At 39.1% G+C, this 19,576-nt stretch overlaps 1 protein-coding gene across 1 annotated transcript; it reads left to right on the forward strand.

The window, feature by feature from the left end:
* The first annotated feature begins 1,357 nt into the window (after positions 1–1,357).
* Positions 1,358–18,416, forward strand: pik3cd (phosphatidylinositol-4,5-bisphosphate 3-kinase, catalytic subunit delta). The gene is made up of 23 exons (XM_068732881.1): positions 1,358–1,667; positions 2,714–2,888; positions 3,683–3,911; positions 5,156–5,388; positions 5,618–5,794; positions 6,748–6,900; positions 7,393–7,482; positions 8,422–8,643; positions 10,144–10,240; positions 10,641–10,768; positions 10,857–10,910; positions 11,033–11,200; positions 11,858–11,979; positions 12,070–12,213; positions 12,304–12,403; positions 12,497–12,663; positions 13,161–13,267; positions 13,584–13,662; positions 13,753–13,920; positions 15,437–15,560; positions 15,871–16,016; positions 16,109–16,241; positions 16,325–18,416. Exons 2-23 carry the CDS (start codon positions 2,748–2,750, stop codon positions 16,460–16,462), a joined length of 3,120 nt encoding a protein of 1,039 aa, XP_068588982.1. The 5' UTR covers positions 1,358–1,667; positions 2,714–2,747; the 3' UTR covers positions 16,463–18,416.
* Positions 18,417–19,576: the final 1,160 nt, after the last annotated feature.

Genomic DNA, 19,576 nt, shown 5'->3' on the forward strand with positions numbered 1-19,576 from the left:
CAGACATCCACGCCTTGAAAACTCCAGGTAAACAAAGGCTGGCATAAAAGTAAAGTTCACTGAGGTTAACTTTGAACGTTAGGATGTTTTGTTATTGTAAAGTTGAATCTTTCACAAAATAGCGTATTCATATATTTAGCAAATGTTACCTGCATGTAACATTTGAAAGACACAATAATAAATCAAATATACTTTTTTTTTTCTAAAATCTTCTCTCGCTCTTATGATTGGTTTCACATCCTTAAATGCACAAGAGGTTACACAATTCAACCTCCTTTTATTGATATAAAAACAGTTATTTTACAGAGGACTGGATTTTCTTAAGTGACACTAGTTGCCAGAATGTTGAAAACTAGGAGACTCTTCTGGTCTATTTTGGGTCACATTGGTAAGTTAGACTTGTGAAACTCATAGTGGTTCAAAGTGATCTTTTTCCAATCTGATGAGAATGAGCATGGTGTCCTTGAACAGAGAACAAAGGGACAACATAAGATTAGTGCTGTCACAAACAAATAATTTAATTATTGATTATTAAGCTGATTTTATTCTTAATTAATCTATTAATAATTTTGTTTGTATATTAAGTGACAAGGCCGATTCTAATTTCCCACTGTCCAAAGTGACGTCTTTAAAATGCTTCTTTTATCCAAACAACAGCCCAAATACAGTGGAGGAATCTAAGAAAGTACATAACTCAACTACTGTTCTTAAAATTTGAGGTACTTGTACTCTACTTGAGTATTTCTATTTGATGCCACTTTATACTTGTGTTCCACTACATTTCAGAGGGAAATATTTTTACTTTACTCTTCTACATATATATTTTCAGCTATAAAGATTGTACATACAGAACATATGATGATCTTATAGAATATGAATCATTGTGTTAGATGTTTGTGAATAGATTAAAAACCCACCTCGACAATATAGCAGTATATTGAAATGAATGTATCAATAATTCAAAGAGGTATTATATAATAAAATAACACATCACAGGGGGTTCCTGAGTCATTTTACTTAACCTGTTCAAAACATAACTTTTAATTGTTACAGAGAGAGTATGTTTTTTTTTACTCACAGGATCTGAACAATTCCTCCACTACTGTCCGAAACCCAAACATATTCAGTTAACTTTCATATAAAGAGCAACGAGTTGTTTGCTTGCTGTGTTGAACGTTGTAAGGAAAATGAAAAATGAAAAAAAAATAGATTAATAGAATACAATGTTAAAGCAGCTCATCATCACGTTTGAGAAACTGGACCCGGCAGAACAAATAGTGACGGAGGGCGGGAGTTAGAGAGAAAAAAAAAAATTTGCTTTCACTTCGCGCGAACTAAAGTTTTGGCGGACGGTCCCTTGGCCCGCTGGGAGCTGGAGAAGCAGAGCGCAGCCGCTCAGTGCGGGTCAGTGCAGCACCGTCACTGCATGAATGACGGCGCACTTGACCGACGCAGGGGAAACACTTCACCGCTTCACATGAGCTGTGTAACGAGCGCTTCGTCCTCAGCAGACGGATTTTTTTTTCAACACCTCACCTCGCTTCAACTTCGCGGATACATCCGCAGCCTTACAGCCGCCTGAGCGAGACATGTCACGGTGATGTTACTGCCTCCATCTTCGCTGGAATTCAAACCATGAAGAGATAACCGGCTTGTAGAGCTCACAGGCAAGTGTTTGCGCTAACAGGTTGGCAAGGCGTCTGATATTTTGTACAAGACAAGTTTTACCCAAACAGCAAAATATCACGTTTTATAGGTTATCGGATTTGTTGTGTGTGCACCTGTTGTTTTCTTTCCCATCGCTGATTTTATTTGTTTTCTTATGTTTAAAAAAAAGAAAAAGAAAAAAAAAAGAAGAATTTTGTATATATCTATATATATATATCTATATCTATATATATATATATATATATATATATATAGCTATATATATATATATATATATATATATATATATATATATATATATATATATATATATATATACACACACACACACACACACACACACTCATACATATACACATTCAAATATATTTTTAAGTAAAGGCGTATATCAGCCTACATCTGGTTGTAAGATACAGCCAATTCAGCTAACAAGTTTCCTCTTACAAAAATCAATAGTGTAGAATTACTTTATGGCAAACTATTGGAAATTTCACTCAAAATACAATGTGTTCTGTCTGCACAGTGAGTTGAATATATTTACAGGAAGCAGGACATATAATCCAAATAATCAATTTTTTTGTAGTGTATGATTCAGTGGGTTGAATTTTCTTTGTAGTGTTTTCACCTCATTTTACCTCTGAGCACTTTTTTTTATGACAGAACATTCAGTCTCTTAGGGAGATGTATGAATTAAGTACTAATGGTATTAGACTGCAGATCATATATGATAGTACTCCAAAAGCACACACACACAAAACAATCTCGATACCATCGCCTCAGTTTACCATTTTATATCTTTTATTGAAATTCTGACATTAAACATGGAGGAGGTGGAGGAAGGGATCTGGTGGAAACAAGTCATTCATTCATGTCATACACACTCTACATGCGCTTTCTGATCCCCATAAACAACCTTGTAAAGATAGGTCATTCAGGGTTTTAGGAACAAACAACAAACATGCTGCCTAGTAATGTTAATAGTAAACATATTAACCCCGGCTGTGTTTCCTCTGTGTGGACGGCTGGCTTGTGTTCCGGTGAGCAGCAGAGGAGCTGACGGTAAATGAGAGGCCGTCACTATGCCCCCGGGGAAGTATGGGATGCAGGAGGAATGGGAGAGGGAGGGGGACCATGAGATAGTGATGGACTTCCTGCTGCCTACTGGGATCTTCCTCAAATTCCCTGTATCTCCAAGCGACACCATCAGGAGCATCAAAAAAGTAAGTCCCCTCACATCCCCATTTAAGTAATTACCAGCAGCTGCTTTGAGAGATCATAAAAACCTTCATAGAATATTTTTCGCCACTGACACATAATGTGTAATGTACTCATACTTTGCATTTACCCGTGTTTCTGATAGAATGCATTTGATTGACTGCAGTACAGCGCTGCGGTTCTGGTCACCACCGTTGCAAAAAAAATGCTGTTATTTACAATATTTACTTAATATGCTTTAAAGCAAATTGGTCGACTTAAGACATTAAGCTAATTAAAACATGACACAATCCGAACAATCCTCGCTTGTTCCTTTGATGTATCTTGAAGTTTCGATGCAACTAGTAGAGAAGGAGCTACAGCTTTCCTCCTTAGTATACATGGCCAGCTCTCTGCTGGAGCAGATCTGCTGTTAAATGTGAATGTGCCAGTTTCTATGCCAACAGCTTTTGCACTTCAGGCAGTTTGATTTAGCGGTGTTAAGTAATGACACTCTTGGAAGCATTTTAAATGATTAAGAGATTAAATGTGTTTCCAAATTTTATTTTCAAAAACTGCCAGGGTCATTGTTTGCCCACTTGAATATCATTCTTGAAAACGAGAGAAATCAGAGTGGTGGCGAATATGTTATTCTTACAAAGCAACTTCTGAAAATAGTAATGACACTGGTTTCGATAGAGCTTGTTTTACACGACTCTTCAAGCATACATTTTACAGTCCCAGAGAACACGCTGCACACTGTTTAGGACATAAACGCTGCGCTCTCCAGCTCATATTTTGCTGGTGTTACTTGTTTCAGATGGTTTGGAAGAATGCCAGTAGCGAGGCTCTGTTCAGTGCACTGGGTGATCCCGACGCATACGTCTTCACCTGCATCAACCAGACGGCCGAAAGGGAGGAACTAGAAGAAGAATCGAGGCGCATAAACGATGTGCGGCCCTTCATGTGCGTTTTGAGGCTGGTGGCGAGGGAGGGCGACCGAGTGGAGAAACTCACCAACACCCAAATCAGCCTGTTGATTGGCAAAGGTGAGCAGCATCCTTCTCTGATCGAGCTCACCAGGTGCTATACGGAGGTTTTGTGTGGTTTGTGGTATTGTTGTATGGCTGCTAAGTATTAGATCAGAAGCAGTCCTCTGTCATCATCAAAAAGAAGAGTAGAGTTTATCTAGCCATGTTCCAGTCCTCTGACCCACTGTCAGTGATGCAAACAGATTATATTAATGTAATGAATCATTTATGGAATTATAATATTACAATATAAAATTGCAGTTTTACTTCATCATTCAGTCTGACATTGTGTTCATGTTAGCAGTTTTCTGTTTGACATTAAACAATAAGTGCTGACATATCCATCATCAGAGACAGATCAGAGGCATCCCACTGAGAGTCGGTTTCCTGTATTTGTGTCTCGAGGGTTTCGCCACTGCCCTGCCCCTTTAGGAGACTAGTGACAGGTCCTGAGTCTATTAACTCCAATAGGAGAAGTGAACACAAACACAAATTATGACTGATTCTTTGGCTCCATAATCACCAAATTAAATATTGGACCCATTTTGCACAAGCCACATACCTTCCGAACATTCTGACACTGAAATTGCATTTTTCAGGCAGACAAATCAGGATATCTGGCAACTAACGTTCGCGAACACCCTAGCTAACACATTTATGTTGTGAGAATATCTAATGTTAGCAAAATAAAATATAAATACACAATGCAAAGTAACCCAATCTGCTTTTATCCATGCACACACCATTCATAACACTTCCAAACGAGGTGTTGGGATGTCGCCCACTTAGGAGATTGGAAGTGTAAACCATTTCACCATCTTTGTTATAGACTAGGTTAAAGCTGCTCTGGAGGCAGACATCCTCCCATTGATTAAGTAAAAACCTTATTGGGAAGAATCAAATTACAGTTATTTTCCTGAGCAGTTAGCAAGCTAACAGGAACAAAAAAAGCTTTCTTTCTTTTTTTACTGTTTTGCTGTTTAATATCTTGGAATGTCGACAACTTGGAAATGGAGCACAGCTAGGCTAACTAATGCTACTTCTATTTCCCAGTAAAATTTTTGACTTCATAATAGATGACTGCCTGCACTGAAGCCTACTTATTCACTAGGTCTCAGTGCAGGCAGTCAGTACAGCTGTAGCTTGATGCTGCTTTGAGTTTCAATTCATGAAAACACGTCGGCAGGTAGAGCAGTAAAGCAAAGCCTTCCTCTCACTTTACAAGACTTGTATTTGTTTACGCTTTCATCATGATCTTTCAGGTCTGCATGAGTTCGAGGCCCAGAAGAACCACGAGGTGAATGAGTTTCGGACAAAAATGCGCGCGTTTTGTGAAGAGAAGGCTCAGGAGAGGCAGATGCTGCCATGGCAGCAGTGGATGGAATACAGCTTTCCATGTGACCTGGAGCCATGCTGCTCTCCGCCGGAGTGTGGTAGTGTGAAGTCAAAAAACACCAAGAAGATTTTCATCAATGTCAAGTTTGAGGCTTGTGATGTGAGTTGATCTGCTGGTGTAGTTTGTATGAGTCATATTTGTAAAGGTTTACACAAATCAAAGGGTGATTTTAAGTAAATGTGAGCACCTTTGGAAATCCCGCTCCCACACCACAAACACCACCCTCAAAACATCTCTCAGGAACAACATCCACTCACATGAAAGCTACATCTTTGTGTGATTTTCTGTGAAGCTGGTGCCTTTATTGATATTAATGTGTCTCTCACAGGAAAGCTTCATGCTGCAGCAGGACCTTCAAGACCTCCCAGTGGCTCTGATGAGGAGCGCCCTGAAGAAGAAGGCCACCGTCTTTCGCTCATTGCGACAGGAGCCCGAAGACTACACTTTGCAGGTCAACGGGAGGTGGGAGTTCATCTATGGGAAACATCCCATGTGCCAGTTTAAAGTGAGTGGCCGCAGCAATGGTGTCTTTGAGCTGTACAGCTGCCTTTTCATATTTGATTGTTTTGTTCATATTTGATTCTTTCCCCAGTTCTCATTCAGGCTGATGCATGTTTTCCTACATGATAGTTTTGTATTTTGCTGCATTCTTTTCATCCTCTACCCTCACAGACCTTCAGGATGTTGATTAGTATAATTAGTATGATGAGCAAAAAGCTAAATTCTACTCTTATCAGACCAAAAAAAAAATCTTCCTCCATTTTTGCACACAATTTCTTTCTTTTTGCTGTAAAGCTGGGACTTGCGAAGCAATTGGTCAACTTTGGAATATTCAGTGTGTTGGAAATTTTCTTTCTTCCCCATGTTTTTAAAAAAAATATATCCATACTGTTGGTTTGTTTAAAATCTCCCTTTGTCTTCATTACGTTGTTGTTGCTTTTTTTTAGGTGTGTCGTAGTAAGCGGGTGAATAATTACGCAATCTAGCTTGTGTTTGATTCGGATACATTTGTGTTGAACGACGAAGAACATTTTTTTATACGAACTAGAGCTGTTATTTTCTTCGTGGATGAGGGTGATTTTCTTTTCTATGGTGTTTGTCTACATTCTGCCTGTGAGTGCTGCCCTGTGCGGGTGGTCCATAATAACTAAAATGATTGTCAGATCGATAGTGGGGTGAGTCAAGGTTTTGGTGGCAGGAGACTCCACTGTTGACTTTGAAGCTCCAGCTACCTGCAGCGGTGACTCATATCTGTCTAGCAGCCCTGCAGAAAGGAACTGCATCCATCCACACATAATGAGATTTCGGTTGCATTAACCTACAGCAAATGAACAGCCTCCAGGAGTTAACCAGTGATATCAGACCACTGGGAAATATCTGTGGGTGAGCTGACTGATGGCTGTACAAAAACAAAACACTCTGTCCCCTCCTGTTGTCTATCTCTGTCCTCTTTTACAGTACATATTCTCCTGTTTGAGAAATGGCCAAAACCCGTACCTAACCATGGTGCACCACTCCACCATCCACAATTATCAGGAGGAGCAGGGCAGAATGTGCCAGGTATACAAGAGTCGCTCCTTGTCCAGACCTCCTCCACTGCCCCTGAAGAAGGTAAGAGTTCAGCAGACGCCTGTCGTCTCCCATTAACAGAGCAGCAACTCTTGCTTTCTCTCTGCTCATCGCAGTTGTTCCTCAACCAGACTGCAGACTTTGGAACCGTTGAAGCATGCTGTGCAACACAATGTTGATAATTTACACCTCACACCTTTGCTTGCATTTACTGTAGTTTAATATAGAGCACAATTTACCTATTTTGAAACTGCACTGGCAAAATTAATCTATGAAATCTGGAAATATGAGCAGTAAAGAATAACATTTTCAAAGTTAATCAAAGTACCTTGAGGACTGTTTGTCAGTTTGTTCCCCTTTTTCACGTTTTAAGTGTTCATTGTTGTATGTCTTTCTTTTGACATGCTGACAAACAGGAAATTGTAGCAACAGTTTCATGACTTTAGACTTCGGGGAATGTTATAAATGCAAATTTTTAATGGAAAGAAAGGGAGGTAAAAAAGAATAAATGCTCTCTCTTCTGACTCCTTGCAGCAGAATACCTCTTCTCTGTGGTCCATCAATGAGCCTTTCTACATTCACCTGCTGCAGGGCAGCCGAGTCAATGCAGGCGAAGGAATGAAGGTTGGTGTGGTTTTGCGTGGGTTTGATGCTCAATGAAATGTGGCATTCACTCGTTTACCAATATCTCAATTTCAGTTGTAGGAACAGCAGGGTTGACATGAAAATGACAGGGGGTCACATGGTCCAGACCACACGTTTCCCATAATTCATCAAGGCGGTTGGTTGAAACTTCAAAACAGGAAGTGGGGAGGGCCTATCTGCTTTTGACATCTCATTCTGAGGCCTAGATTCTAAGAAAACTGACAAACTGCATGCTGTCTCTCCCTTCCTCACTTTCAGTGCACCTCTTTTTTGTAAGGCGATGCATTTTGTTACTATCGCAGATGTTTGTTAATATGTTTGTTAAGGGACGTTTCCCTGTAAATGAAAAGCATGTAGAAATATCCAGTAAAACTCCATATTTACTTTTTCTTTTCCTCAACCAATTTGGCAGTTTCAAGTAGGATAGTCTGTAAATGTGTGTCTGTGTTTGTGACTCAGTATCATAACTAACTATGTTACTGTTTAGATGGGTTATTAAGTGTAAGTGCACTTCCGGCGGCTGCCTTAGAGCACATCATGACTCATGGCAAATTTGTCCTGTGACATAATTATCAGTCTTGTTGCAGCTGGCAGGCAGAGGTTTGAAAACACCCTGGGGGAGAATAGCCACTCATATATTTTGTGAATATAGATTCAGACTATCTTGATTTGGCAAAAGGCAGGAGCTTAACAGCCGTACGATATTGAATTTTGGCTCCGGTGGTTCTTTATTATTTTGGACAGACTTTCATTGAAAGGTGTCGCGACCTGCTTATGTTATGAATGTGTAGACCCTTTGACTCATAGCCTGAGTGACACAGGAAACTCTGAATCATCTCTTGAAGTCTGTAAACCTTCCACAAACAATTTACCTCACAAACTCTTCTAATCACTGTGTATGTGTGTTTCCCCCTCCAGCTCGTGGTGCAGGCTGGTCTGTTCCATGGTAGCGAACTCCTCTGTAAGGTGGTGACAACCTCGGAGGTGGCAGTGTGCTCTGAGCCACTATGGGATCAAAAGCTGGAGTTCGACATAAACGTAGCTGACCTGCCTCGCATGAGCCGCCTGTGCTTCGCGCTCTATGCAGTCATTGAGAAAGCCAAGAAACCCCGCGGCACTAAAAAAAAGAATAAGAAAGCGGTGAGTTTGTCAGAAACTCATGCCGTTTTAGGGTGAGAACTTGTTAGCAAGCACAAACAGATCTGTTTCCTCTCTATTGTGTAGTGTGTGTAGTCAGTGTGTGCTGTGTGGGTGTGTTTTGCTGCTGCGTCTGGTTGTGCAACTGTGTTCAGCGGCAATGCTGTGGTTAACATTTCATCCGCTTCAACGCTTTTATCTGTACATCACTCCAAGAAGGGAAGGGACATTTTCAAGGAATTCTAAATTCATGTTCACAGTAACCATTCGTGTTACAACTGTTCCACCCATTGAGCGTTTTACCTTTAAATGTGCCTCTCATCTTTAAGGCCTGTAGTGGGGACAGGTTAGCGTAGACGCCTGAAAACTGTGTAACTATTTTAATCATGAATTAATCGTCATTTTTCGAGCAAAAATGCCAAACATTTGCTGCTTGTTTCGGTTTTATATGTTGGGCTCTGGGGAAAATATCACAACTTTTTGACATTTCATAAAAAATAATTGGCACATTTATCATTAATAAAAGTTTACTATTAGTTGCAGCCCTAATTACATTCATAAATTTAAATATGCTACATCGTGCCACTATTAGTAACTTTAATGTTATGCCAATAGAGGCACACTGAGTTTAAGGTTTTACCATCCTCTTGCTGTTTACTTGTTTTCTTTAAATCCTGTTTTATGCACAAAACTACAACAGCAGTAGTACAACACTGAGAGAACGACACACAGTACAGTGAACAACAATAAAGTTTAATCTGCGGCTGGGCTCTCAGCCTCTCTTGTGTTAAAGCGTTGCAGCGACTGCGAGGAACGTGTTTTTGAGGTTCGCTTAAACATGGTGCCCAGGTGTGTTTATGAGCATCAAAGCCACTTCTGCTTTCTGAGCCACTTCTCCCTTCTTTTGCCTGAAAGAGAAGTTCTGCAGACAGACAGAAGTTGAGCTATTTTAGCCACTCTTGTACATTGTACATTTTGTGCATCGTCTCTATTTTCAGCCGGCTGCTTTCAGCCTAAATGTGTTTGTTTTTAACACATTGAATGGTCAAGTTGTTTTCTGCCTGGATCTTATTTCCATTTTTGTTGCTTTATATTCCAACTTTAGACCCCAAATGTAACATCATCGTCATGTACATTTTGTATCCTTCGCTTCGCTTTATTATTTAACATGATAAATTAAAAAAATTGAAGTTGCCACAAACAACATTTTAACTTTTTTATGTCATTTAAATATTGAGATTTTCTTTAAGCTATTTGATCTAAATTCAAATGAACGTCTAAAATAAAGCAGATGTTAGAAAACAAAGGTTTGATAATTCAATACCTTTTAGATTTATTGATAATCCTTTATCTTTAAAGAATCTTAAATATGTATTTTTGATTTTTGATTGAACATTAGAGTACTCTCTGTCGCTCTTCTGCTGCCTCTTCTATTTTACTGCCTGCAGATGGTCTTCAAGATGGCCAATCAACAAATCTAATCTTCCCTGTCCCTCTCCTCAGGACTGTCCGATAGCCTGGGTGAACACCATGGTGTTCGACTACAAGGACCAGCTGAAGACTGGCGAGTTCCAGTTGTCCACATGGCCATCTGTTCCTGGTACTTTCAGGCCTTCTCTATTCTTACATTTCCTCGTCGTCAAAAAGACCTCACATGTTAACAGCCTCCTCCACAGCGCCTGGCAGCACCACAGTGTAAATGACACGTGGCGCCATCAAAACCCCACATATTTACACATTATGCGTTTTCTGATGCAAGATAGCCTTTTTAATATTTGGAAACCACAGCTGTCTGTTGTTGTCAAAACATGTTAGTTATGGCTACATTTTTATTCACTAAATTGATTTTATCTTTCTCTGCAGTTTGGAAGAGCGGTACATATAACACGCACTGTCGCTTTTAGAGATATGGAAGTTATTTGAATATGAAAATACTCTTACTGAGTAGATTAAAGCATCTAACAAATTGCACATTTGATGTATGGTTTGTTTTATCACAGACAAAAGCGACCTGTTGAACCCAATGGGAACAGTCGAGAAGAACCCCAATGTGGACAGTGCTGCTGGGCTTCTCATTCGCTTCCCTAATATCCGGCCACATCCTCTCTATTACCCACCACTGGACAAGGTAGCTATTCTCAAAAGGCTATATTTGAGTACATAGTGAAATTTTCATTTGTATTACAGTCAGTGAAAATATCTTCATCTGTTATCAGGTGAGTGGTGACATGGAGAAGAATGGTGATGCAGTTATTGCCACAAAAGAAGAGGTAAGACTCTACATTTCCCATTTTCCCATTCTCACACGGTTAAAGGTACAATAAAAACAGTAGCTGTTACTTGCTGACCACATATTTTTATGAATGTGTTTTGGGTCTTTTGCTCTCTGCAGTACATGAAACTAAAAGAAATCATGGACAACAAAAACTACACTGAGTTTTTCGAGGACGAGAAAGAGCTCCTGTGGAAGCTCCAAACAGAAGTCCGTGACCATCATCATGAAAGTCTGTCCAAGCTGCTCCTCATCACCAAGTGGAATCGGCGCGAGGACGTACTTCAGGTATAAGTGGAGAGTTTTGGAAGATAATTTACTTTTTAATAATCTTTTAATTTTTTTTCCTCATTTTTAAAAGAATTTAGAGTTTCACTTAAAACTCCTGGGAAAAGTCCAAAATTGATTTTAATCCTCACTATATACAAATCTATTATCTATTATCTTATTATTTTACAAATTTAACATATTATATTTGCTGTGTTGGTTTGAATAGCTTTCTTTTTACCGAATAACCACTATATTGCTAGGGCTATAGCGAATGCTATTCTTTTATTGTAGCAATTCATTTGACTGGATTGATTTAGTGTGTAAAATGTTACAACAAGACTGAGTGTGTCCTGCCATGCTAGTGCTTTTAGCTAAATACTAACTTCAGCATGCTACCATGTTCCCAATGACAATGCTAACGTGCTGCTTAGTTTAGCGTGTTTGTGCGCTAACATTTGTTGGATTAGTACTGAACACAAGTACAGATGAGGCTGATGGGAATGTCGTTACTTTTGCACGTATTTTGTCATAAAGTTAAAGTCAGGGAATCACCAGCGTCTGTAGTGCTCATTTTGTCCAACCATCAGCCCAAAACGCAGAGATATTTGTCATCAAACACCTGAAAGTTTCAATTTTTCTCATCATGGTAGAAAATAGTAATTTGATTCTCCTCAGATGGTTAATTTGCTGAGGAACTGGCGAGACCTCCCAGCCATCCATGCCTTGGAGCTCTTAGACTACAGTTTTCCCGACCCAGCAGTCCGTTCTTTCACAATCAGATGCCTCAGGAAGCTCAGGTACACACATGTTCAGGTTTTTACTTGCATCCATGTAACATCGCACATTTATCAGCGTAATCATTTATACAACATTTTCTCTGCACACAGTGACGATGAACTGCTACAGTACTTAATCCAGCTGGTCCAGGTCCTGAAGTACGAGTCCTACCTAGACTGTGACCTCACCACATTCCTGCTAGAAAGGGCTTTGTCCAACTGGAGGATAGGACACTTTCTATTTTGGCATCTCAGGTGAGACGCAGTCCAGCAAAGAAAAACAAGATTGGGACATGTGCATCTGCAGCCTGTTTTTCTTGACAGGAGCATTTGTGTTTATTGTAGGTCAGAGATTCACGTGGCTTCTGTGAGTTTGCGTTTTGGCCTGATTCTGGAGGCCTACTGCAGAGGAAACATCCACCACATCAGGCTTTTAACCAAACAGGTAATCTCATCACACTGATACACACTGACATCAAGATCTGAAATTATGTGTTTTGGTTTCGTACTAAATCTCGGCCTTACCTCTCCCACACAGAACGAGGCTCTGGGCAAAATGAAGGCCCTGAGTGACTTTGTCAAGTCAGGCTCCCAGAAAACGACAGCAGATGACCTGAAGCTGTGTATCAGACAGGAGTCCTACCTGGAGGCCCTGTCAGACCTGCTGTCACCACTCAACCCCAGCATCATCCTCTCTGAGATCTGGTTAGTGCCAGACACACACACACACACACACACACAACAAATTACATTTTTTGACTTCTTAATTGGATTTTCAGGGCCAGTTTTGGTCCCTCTCTAGGTTTACTGAATTACAAAATAATACTTTTACGTAGCATATTGACAAATTATCCTTTTGTCCTTACAGTACCAGTAGGCTCTATTATTTTGAACTATACTTTATGCCATCTTATACTTTTTTATAACCACTAAAAGCCTTACAGATAACGATGGTGCTTTTTTTTTTTTTTTACTTTTTCCCTGAATTGTTCATTTTCATCCCCTTGGGCATTGTTTTTGCCTTGGACAGAATTTTCCCATTGCTGACAGCAGCCAATAAGGGACATAAACATTTAACAACTCAATAAGTAAAATGTCAACAGGGTAAAAACCTAAACATGCATTTTCCTCAGTCCTCAGTCTATGAACCTTGTGTGGTTATAATGATTAAGTGTTTATACTGACTGTGTTTGCTGTTGCAGTGCAGACAAGTGCAGATTTATGGACTCCAAGATGAAGCCGCTCTGGCTGATGTATAACCACAGGGCTCAAGGAGACATGGTGGGCATCATCTTCAAGAACGGAGATGGTGAGATACAAGACAATAGGAAGACATGGCAGCACACATTCAGTACACATCATACAGTAGCCCACAGTGCCAAGACTGTAGTTCACTTTAGTTTAGCACAAAGGGAATACACTGAAGTGTTAAAATGCAGGGAGGGACTTACATTTAAATGCACTGTAAAGATAAACATACCCAGCAGGTTTGAAAAGGGATGTCCTCTAAATAAAGAGGAAGTTTAGAAGTCAAACAGTGTCAGGGAAAAAGCTAGCATGAAATTTAAATGTGATCCCTGTGATATCTTTTGTGACAATGAAATTAACTTTTTTCAATCGTTAAGATCTTCGACAAGACATGTTGACCCTCCAGATGATCCAGCTCATGGAGAATTTATGGAAGAGAGAGGGCCTCGATCTCAGGTACAGTGGGAGCAGCTGTTTGCAGCAGCTGTTGATGCTTTTTGACAATGAGCACCGCTAGACCAACCTAATACTGTTACACACTCACAGGATGATCCCTTATGGCTGCTTGTCCACTGGGAACAAGATGGGGCTCATTGAAGTCGTGAAGAACTCCGACACTATTGCCAACATCCAGCGTAACAGCAGTAACAGTGCCGCCACCGCTGCCTTCAACAAGGATGCCCTGCTCAACTGGCTCAAATCTAAGAATCCTGAGTGAGTATGACGAACAACTTTTGACATAATGGTTACAAGCCTTGTCATCTTCTATAATCTAGATACTGTATTGATCTCTCTAGAAGTGATGACCCTCTTTAATCCCATGAAAACAACACTGAACGCTGTTTTGAGCCACAGAGCTTTAACCCTCCACCCAGTTTCATATTGTTTGTAAAGTTTTTTTATTGGCATCGACACTATGAAGTCGCATTTTCGTTGACGTTTCTCAATGCACAACTTGTATTATTTCTTGCTATTTGAACATGGTAAAGTATTTTGATTTCTTGTCAACAACTACATTGCGTGTCCGAGTGCACCGCAATATGTGCGAAAAAATAGTATAGGGAATTGAAACACAATAAAGTGTGAAATGTGTCACATCCGCTGGCTCTGTTTTGTACAGACATTTTTAGTTGTGTCAGTCACACTTCACTTAAACCCCCCCTTTTTTATTATTTATAAACACTATAAAAGCAATTAATAAATGGTTTATAACACACTATAATGCTGGTGTAAACAGATGCAAGGACATTTTAATTGTTGATTGATGTATCTGTCATCAAGTATAACTAGTATACTGTATGTCTTCATAGAAGAGGTTAAAATTATTGAGGTTATAATTAACTGACAAATACTGTACATTAGTTCACATTTAAAACGTTCTTATAACTGCTTAAAACAACATTATAGAGTGTTTTAAGCAATTCATTACATTGTTATTAAAAATACTAAAGGTGAATGATATGGACATTAAAAACTTCATGAGACTAATTTAAAATTATAATCAAGATCCCATGGTATTTTTACGGTTTGGGGATTTTTTTGTGTGTTATTCAATGCAGAAACATTTTAATATTTCACTTAATATAAACATTGTATTATTAACTAAAATATTTTAAAACAATCTATGTATGAAGGTGTTTTTTCTTGACAGTATAGAGAAACATCCTTTTTTTTTCATTTATGTTTTATGTTTTCAGAAATTCCCTCTGAATGTGTGGTTTGAAGAGTTAACTTCAAAGTATTTATTGTGTGCAACATTTTAAAAACGTGACAGACCAACACAAAGTCCATAGATTTTTTATTTAATGGAAGACAGTCTGAAGGTCTGGTCTATTCTAAAAGCTCCTCGAAAAGAGAGAACCATTCAATGTAATGAATAAGCCTTTGTATGTCACGTTGACAAGACAGGCCCAGCTGACTGCACGACAGACCAGAAAGGTAATTAGCTTGAAATGCTGCAGCGCCCGCAATGGAGCGGAGAAAATTATTAAAAGCTTAACACAGTGAACCTCAGTGCACATCTAGACTTTGAAAGGACCTGAAAGTCAATCATTAAACAGGAACCTCTGCTGTCAACATTTCATACAGCAGTGAGGAAAGCCTGCCTCATTACTATGTATATGTGTATAATAGTTAGGCAGGTTATATGATGAAGAAGTGTAAATGTACTGTAAGAACAAAACCCACTCATGCTTTTCTTCCTTATTTCTCTGATCTTTTTTGTCACCAGGGACAAACTTGATCCAGCAATAGAAGAGTTCACGCTGTCCTGTGCTGGCTACTGTGTAGCTACTTACGTTCTGGGCATTGGAGATCGTCACAACGACAATATCATGATCAGGGAAACTGGACAGGTGGAGTTTACCGCTGTGATATTTTTAGTCACATGACAACACTGAACTCTACCACAAGGGGGCGATTAGACATAAAGTGGGAAATAAGTGTGATATGCTCCATAATATAATAGCAGAACACTGCCAAACACACATTATTCTTCCAAGACAGGGTGACTTTTCATTGAACTTTCAAATTTAAGAGTGTCAGATTTGGTCACTTTGGAGTGAAATCCTTCAGGTCACTCATTACCAGTTAGTGAGTCTTTAACAAATTTGACTGTGGTCAGTGATTCAGAACCCAGAAGTAACTTTCACCTTTGCTCCTCAGCTGTTCCACATCGACTTTGGGCATTTCTTGGGCAACTTCAAGCGGAAACTGGGGATCAACAGGGAGCGTGTGCCTTTTATCTTGACTTACGACTTCGTCCATGTGATCCAACAAGGAAGAACGAACAACAGTGAGAAGTTTGAGAGGTACAATGTTTTTGTGTCAGCCTGTTTATGAATCTAGGATTCTGTTTGCATAATTTATAACCTATAGACTGATTATTGCATCATGTCGTCAGGTTCAGGGAGTACTGCGAGCGGGCCTATAAGATTCTGTGTCGCAACGGGACGCTGTTCGTAAACCTCTTTGCTATGATGAAGGCTGCAGGACTGCCAGAGCTCACCTCCTTCAAAGACATCCAGTATCTAAAGGTATGCAACCATGATGATGATGCTGCTGATCCTGATGAGGATGATAATAATATTAACAATGATTTTTTTGTTTTTGTCAAAAGGACTCTTTGGCTTTGGGCAAATCAGAGGAAGAGGCACTGAAGAACTTTAAGGTGAAGTTCAACGAAGCTCTGCGGGAAAGCTGGAAGACGAAAGTTAACTGGATGATGCACTCCCTGGCCAAAGATAATAGACCGTGAAGAACACTGCACCAAGGAAGCCTGACACCAGACCAAAAAAATATGGATTTTAATGTATGGAGATAAAAGGGGAGAAAACTCAATCAAATATTTTACTTTATTGATGGCATTCAAAAACGCTCAGCATGTTTCCATCGAACTGGCCTGTCTGTGGTAAATAACGACTAAGTGGAGGCATCCAAAGATGATACAACGATGGTGCATAATCTCAGCACATATATTTTCACAATGAAGGAAATCCATCACACTCATCTTTCTCCCATCAGACATGGCAATGCCTTTACAAACATGCTTTATAGATGTTTGAGAGTCGCTACTTAAAAACCACCTGCACGTGCAAAAGTGTCATGAATCACGGATACAGCAGCAGAGACTGAGAGTTCATCTCCGCCGCTTAGCAGGGAGCAAACTGCAAATAAGCTTTGTGATGACCTTAGACGACACCGTTCAGTCACGGAGTTCAATAACAGGGCGGCAGTTTCACCTCAAGTCTTTTCCACGGTTGCGACTCATGATGGTTGTATCATTTCCACTCATTTCAACTGCCTCTTTGCAATTGTGTTTTTTTTATTTTTTATTTTATTGTATTTTATTTAATTTGGTTGCTCTGAAGTACTTGTACAAAGTCATGAAGGATATTTTAAAAAGATGTTGTGTTTTTCTGCTGTTTTGATGTGTAATATTGCCTCGAAGTGCAGTATGTTGCCTCTGGAGTGCCAGTAGACACAAAGCATTGTAACATTTACAATTCATCGTAAGATGAGAAAGCAACTTTAAATGGGACCTTTATTTTGATAACATACCGGTGAACCAGGCTTTGTCACCCAGCAGACCCTTACCAAACAGCTACTACACATTAAAGGAAGAGTTTGACAAATGTGCTTTCTTGTATAGAGTTAGATAAGAAGGTCTACACCGCTCTCGTTCGTTAATTGTGAAGCTGGAGCCAGTAGCCTTTAGCTTATCTTAAAAACAGGAAACAGATGGTCTTTATGCTAAACTAAGCTTACTGTCTCTTAGTTTCAGCTTCATATTTAACAAGACAAATATTAGAGATAATATTATTGCTTTTCTCATCTAACTCTCAGCAGGAAAGTGAATAGGTAAATTTACCAAAATGTTGAATTATTTCTACAATTACCATGAGTATCTGGGGGGGAAGGGGGGAAGGGGGGTAATGATCTTAGGTGCTAGGTGCTTTGGTCAAGGCTCAGAAGAATAATATTGAAACATGAGGCATTACGACCCAAATAAGAATCTCGTTTTAGCCATAGACTTGTGGTTGCGTTTCTCAGAATGTTCCCTTTTGAAAGTGTAACTCTAGACTATGTGATCTCTCGCAGATGATGCAGTGTGTATGTGCGTGTGTGTGCCTGTGTTATTTTCTGCTATTTAAGTTATGCACTGTGATTTCCATTGCATTTTTTAACTGATGTGCCAGGTGCTTTGAAAGAGATTTCATGCTTGTACTGTCAAACACCTCTATACTGGTGTGCTGTATGATCTCATTTTATGGTGCTTTCAGTATACTTTACATGCTGTAAATCTTGCTGTCAGTCATACAAATAAGATGATGTGCTTTTCATCGCCTTTTTATTTTACATAACAGTTCAAATGATCTACAAAGATGAATTTTATAGAAGAGCAAGTGTAGCTGTAGATTACATAGCAAGCTGTTTTAACTCCCTTAAGCTACTGAATTAGTCACTGTGGAATGGGTTTTAAATATGGGTCATCAATGTCCCTCAGTATGGGCTCAACCAAACACTGCTGCTTTAAGCCAGAAGGAGTCTATTGAGTGTATGAGCTACTTTTGCAAATTGTAAAAATATTCTGCTGTTCCCTTTTGAATTGGTTGCAATTCATGAATTCTGTCAAATGGTTCAATTATTTTAACATTCAGGTATTGTTTACATGTGTGCAGCTAAAGCTGATAAATCCTCCTGTCAACATATGTCCGATGGAGACCTGTCCTTTATCCTGTCGGGAGGGAAACATGCACCAATAAACAGTGTGCAACAGCAGAGCTCACTGGGGCTTTCTAGGATCCAAGCCATATGTAAGCTTAATTTAATGCAGCTTAAAAAAAGGCTGATCGTGGATGAAGGCCAGAGCCACCGAATTCATCCAATCATTTCCATTTTTTATGTTTACATGTTTATTAATTAAGGTGAACGCAGGGTGGTTTTGGCAAATATTTGATGTACTGTATAATGCTGTCATCGTTTTTGGTGGGGTTTTCTTTCTCTTTATTGAACACAAAACCACATCATCCTTATATAAGACACAGTGAATACAAGTCAACATAGCGGTGAGAGATACTGATGATTTCAAGTGGGCTAAGACCATATATATTTATACTTAAAAGTTGTGATCGCTTTCCTAATATGCACATGAGAAATGTACATTTATATAGGATCAATGTTGGCTACACATTTTTATAGCTTAAAAAAAGGTAAACATGGTTTGATATTGGAACATATCAATCTTTGTGGGTAATACATTTCTTGCAGGGTAGATTGCCTAAAAAATAAAGAACAAAAAAACATCAAATTGGAGTAATTGACAAGGAAGGGAGAAGGTTTCTATAAGTAACATTTCCCCCAGACAGCAGAGTACCAATCAAATGAGTTGGTTCATAGTATCAGCAAAGTTTTTGTTTTTCAGACTTGTGTTTAGCAGTGGTGGAGTACTGTAAGGCACTTGTATTTTACTTGAGTAATTCCATTTTAATCTACTTTATACTACTATTTCACTGTATTTTAGAAGCAATATTGCACTTTTTACTTCACTACATGTATTTGATATCTAGTTACTTTGCAGATTCAGATTATTAATACAATACCCAAATCTACTAATAAATCATGATGTATTATTATGGATAAAGCAGACAAAGAAAGTAGTTTGAATTAGCTGCTATCCTTTACTTGCTGCTACATTAGGGATACTTACACATTAATGGATTACTAATTAAAATCCAGTGATGTGACATATATTATTCTGAAAAGCGCCATTCTGCGTAGTGAGTACTTTTACTTTTGGTAGTACTTTTCCCTATGTAAGATCCCTATGAACGATGTATTGTTACTTTGTAAACTTTCAGTAATAGATCCT

The sequence above is a fragment of the Cebidichthys violaceus genome, unplaced genomic scaffold (genome assembly GCF_023349555.1).
Source record: "Cebidichthys violaceus isolate CVI_PGR_0920_01 unplaced genomic scaffold, fCebVio1.0.p SCAF_6, whole genome shotgun sequence".
In the NCBI taxonomy this organism is placed as follows: domain Eukaryota; kingdom Metazoa; phylum Chordata; class Actinopteri; order Perciformes; family Stichaeidae; genus Cebidichthys; species Cebidichthys violaceus.

Bases quoted from the DNA above. Each gene is read 5' to 3' on its own strand.
- pik3cd (XM_068732881.1), top strand. From the start codon at position 2,748: ATGCCCCCGGGGAAGTATGGGATGCAGGAGGAATGGGAGAGGGAGGGG. The intron at 10,769-10,856 runs GTAGCTATTCTC...ATCTGTTATCAG, and splicing joins ATTACCCACCACTGGACAAG to GTGAGTGGTGACATGGAGAA. The intron at 11,980-12,069 runs GTACACACATGT...CTCTGCACACAG, and splicing joins AGATGCCTCAGGAAGCTCAG to TGACGATGAACTGCTACAGT.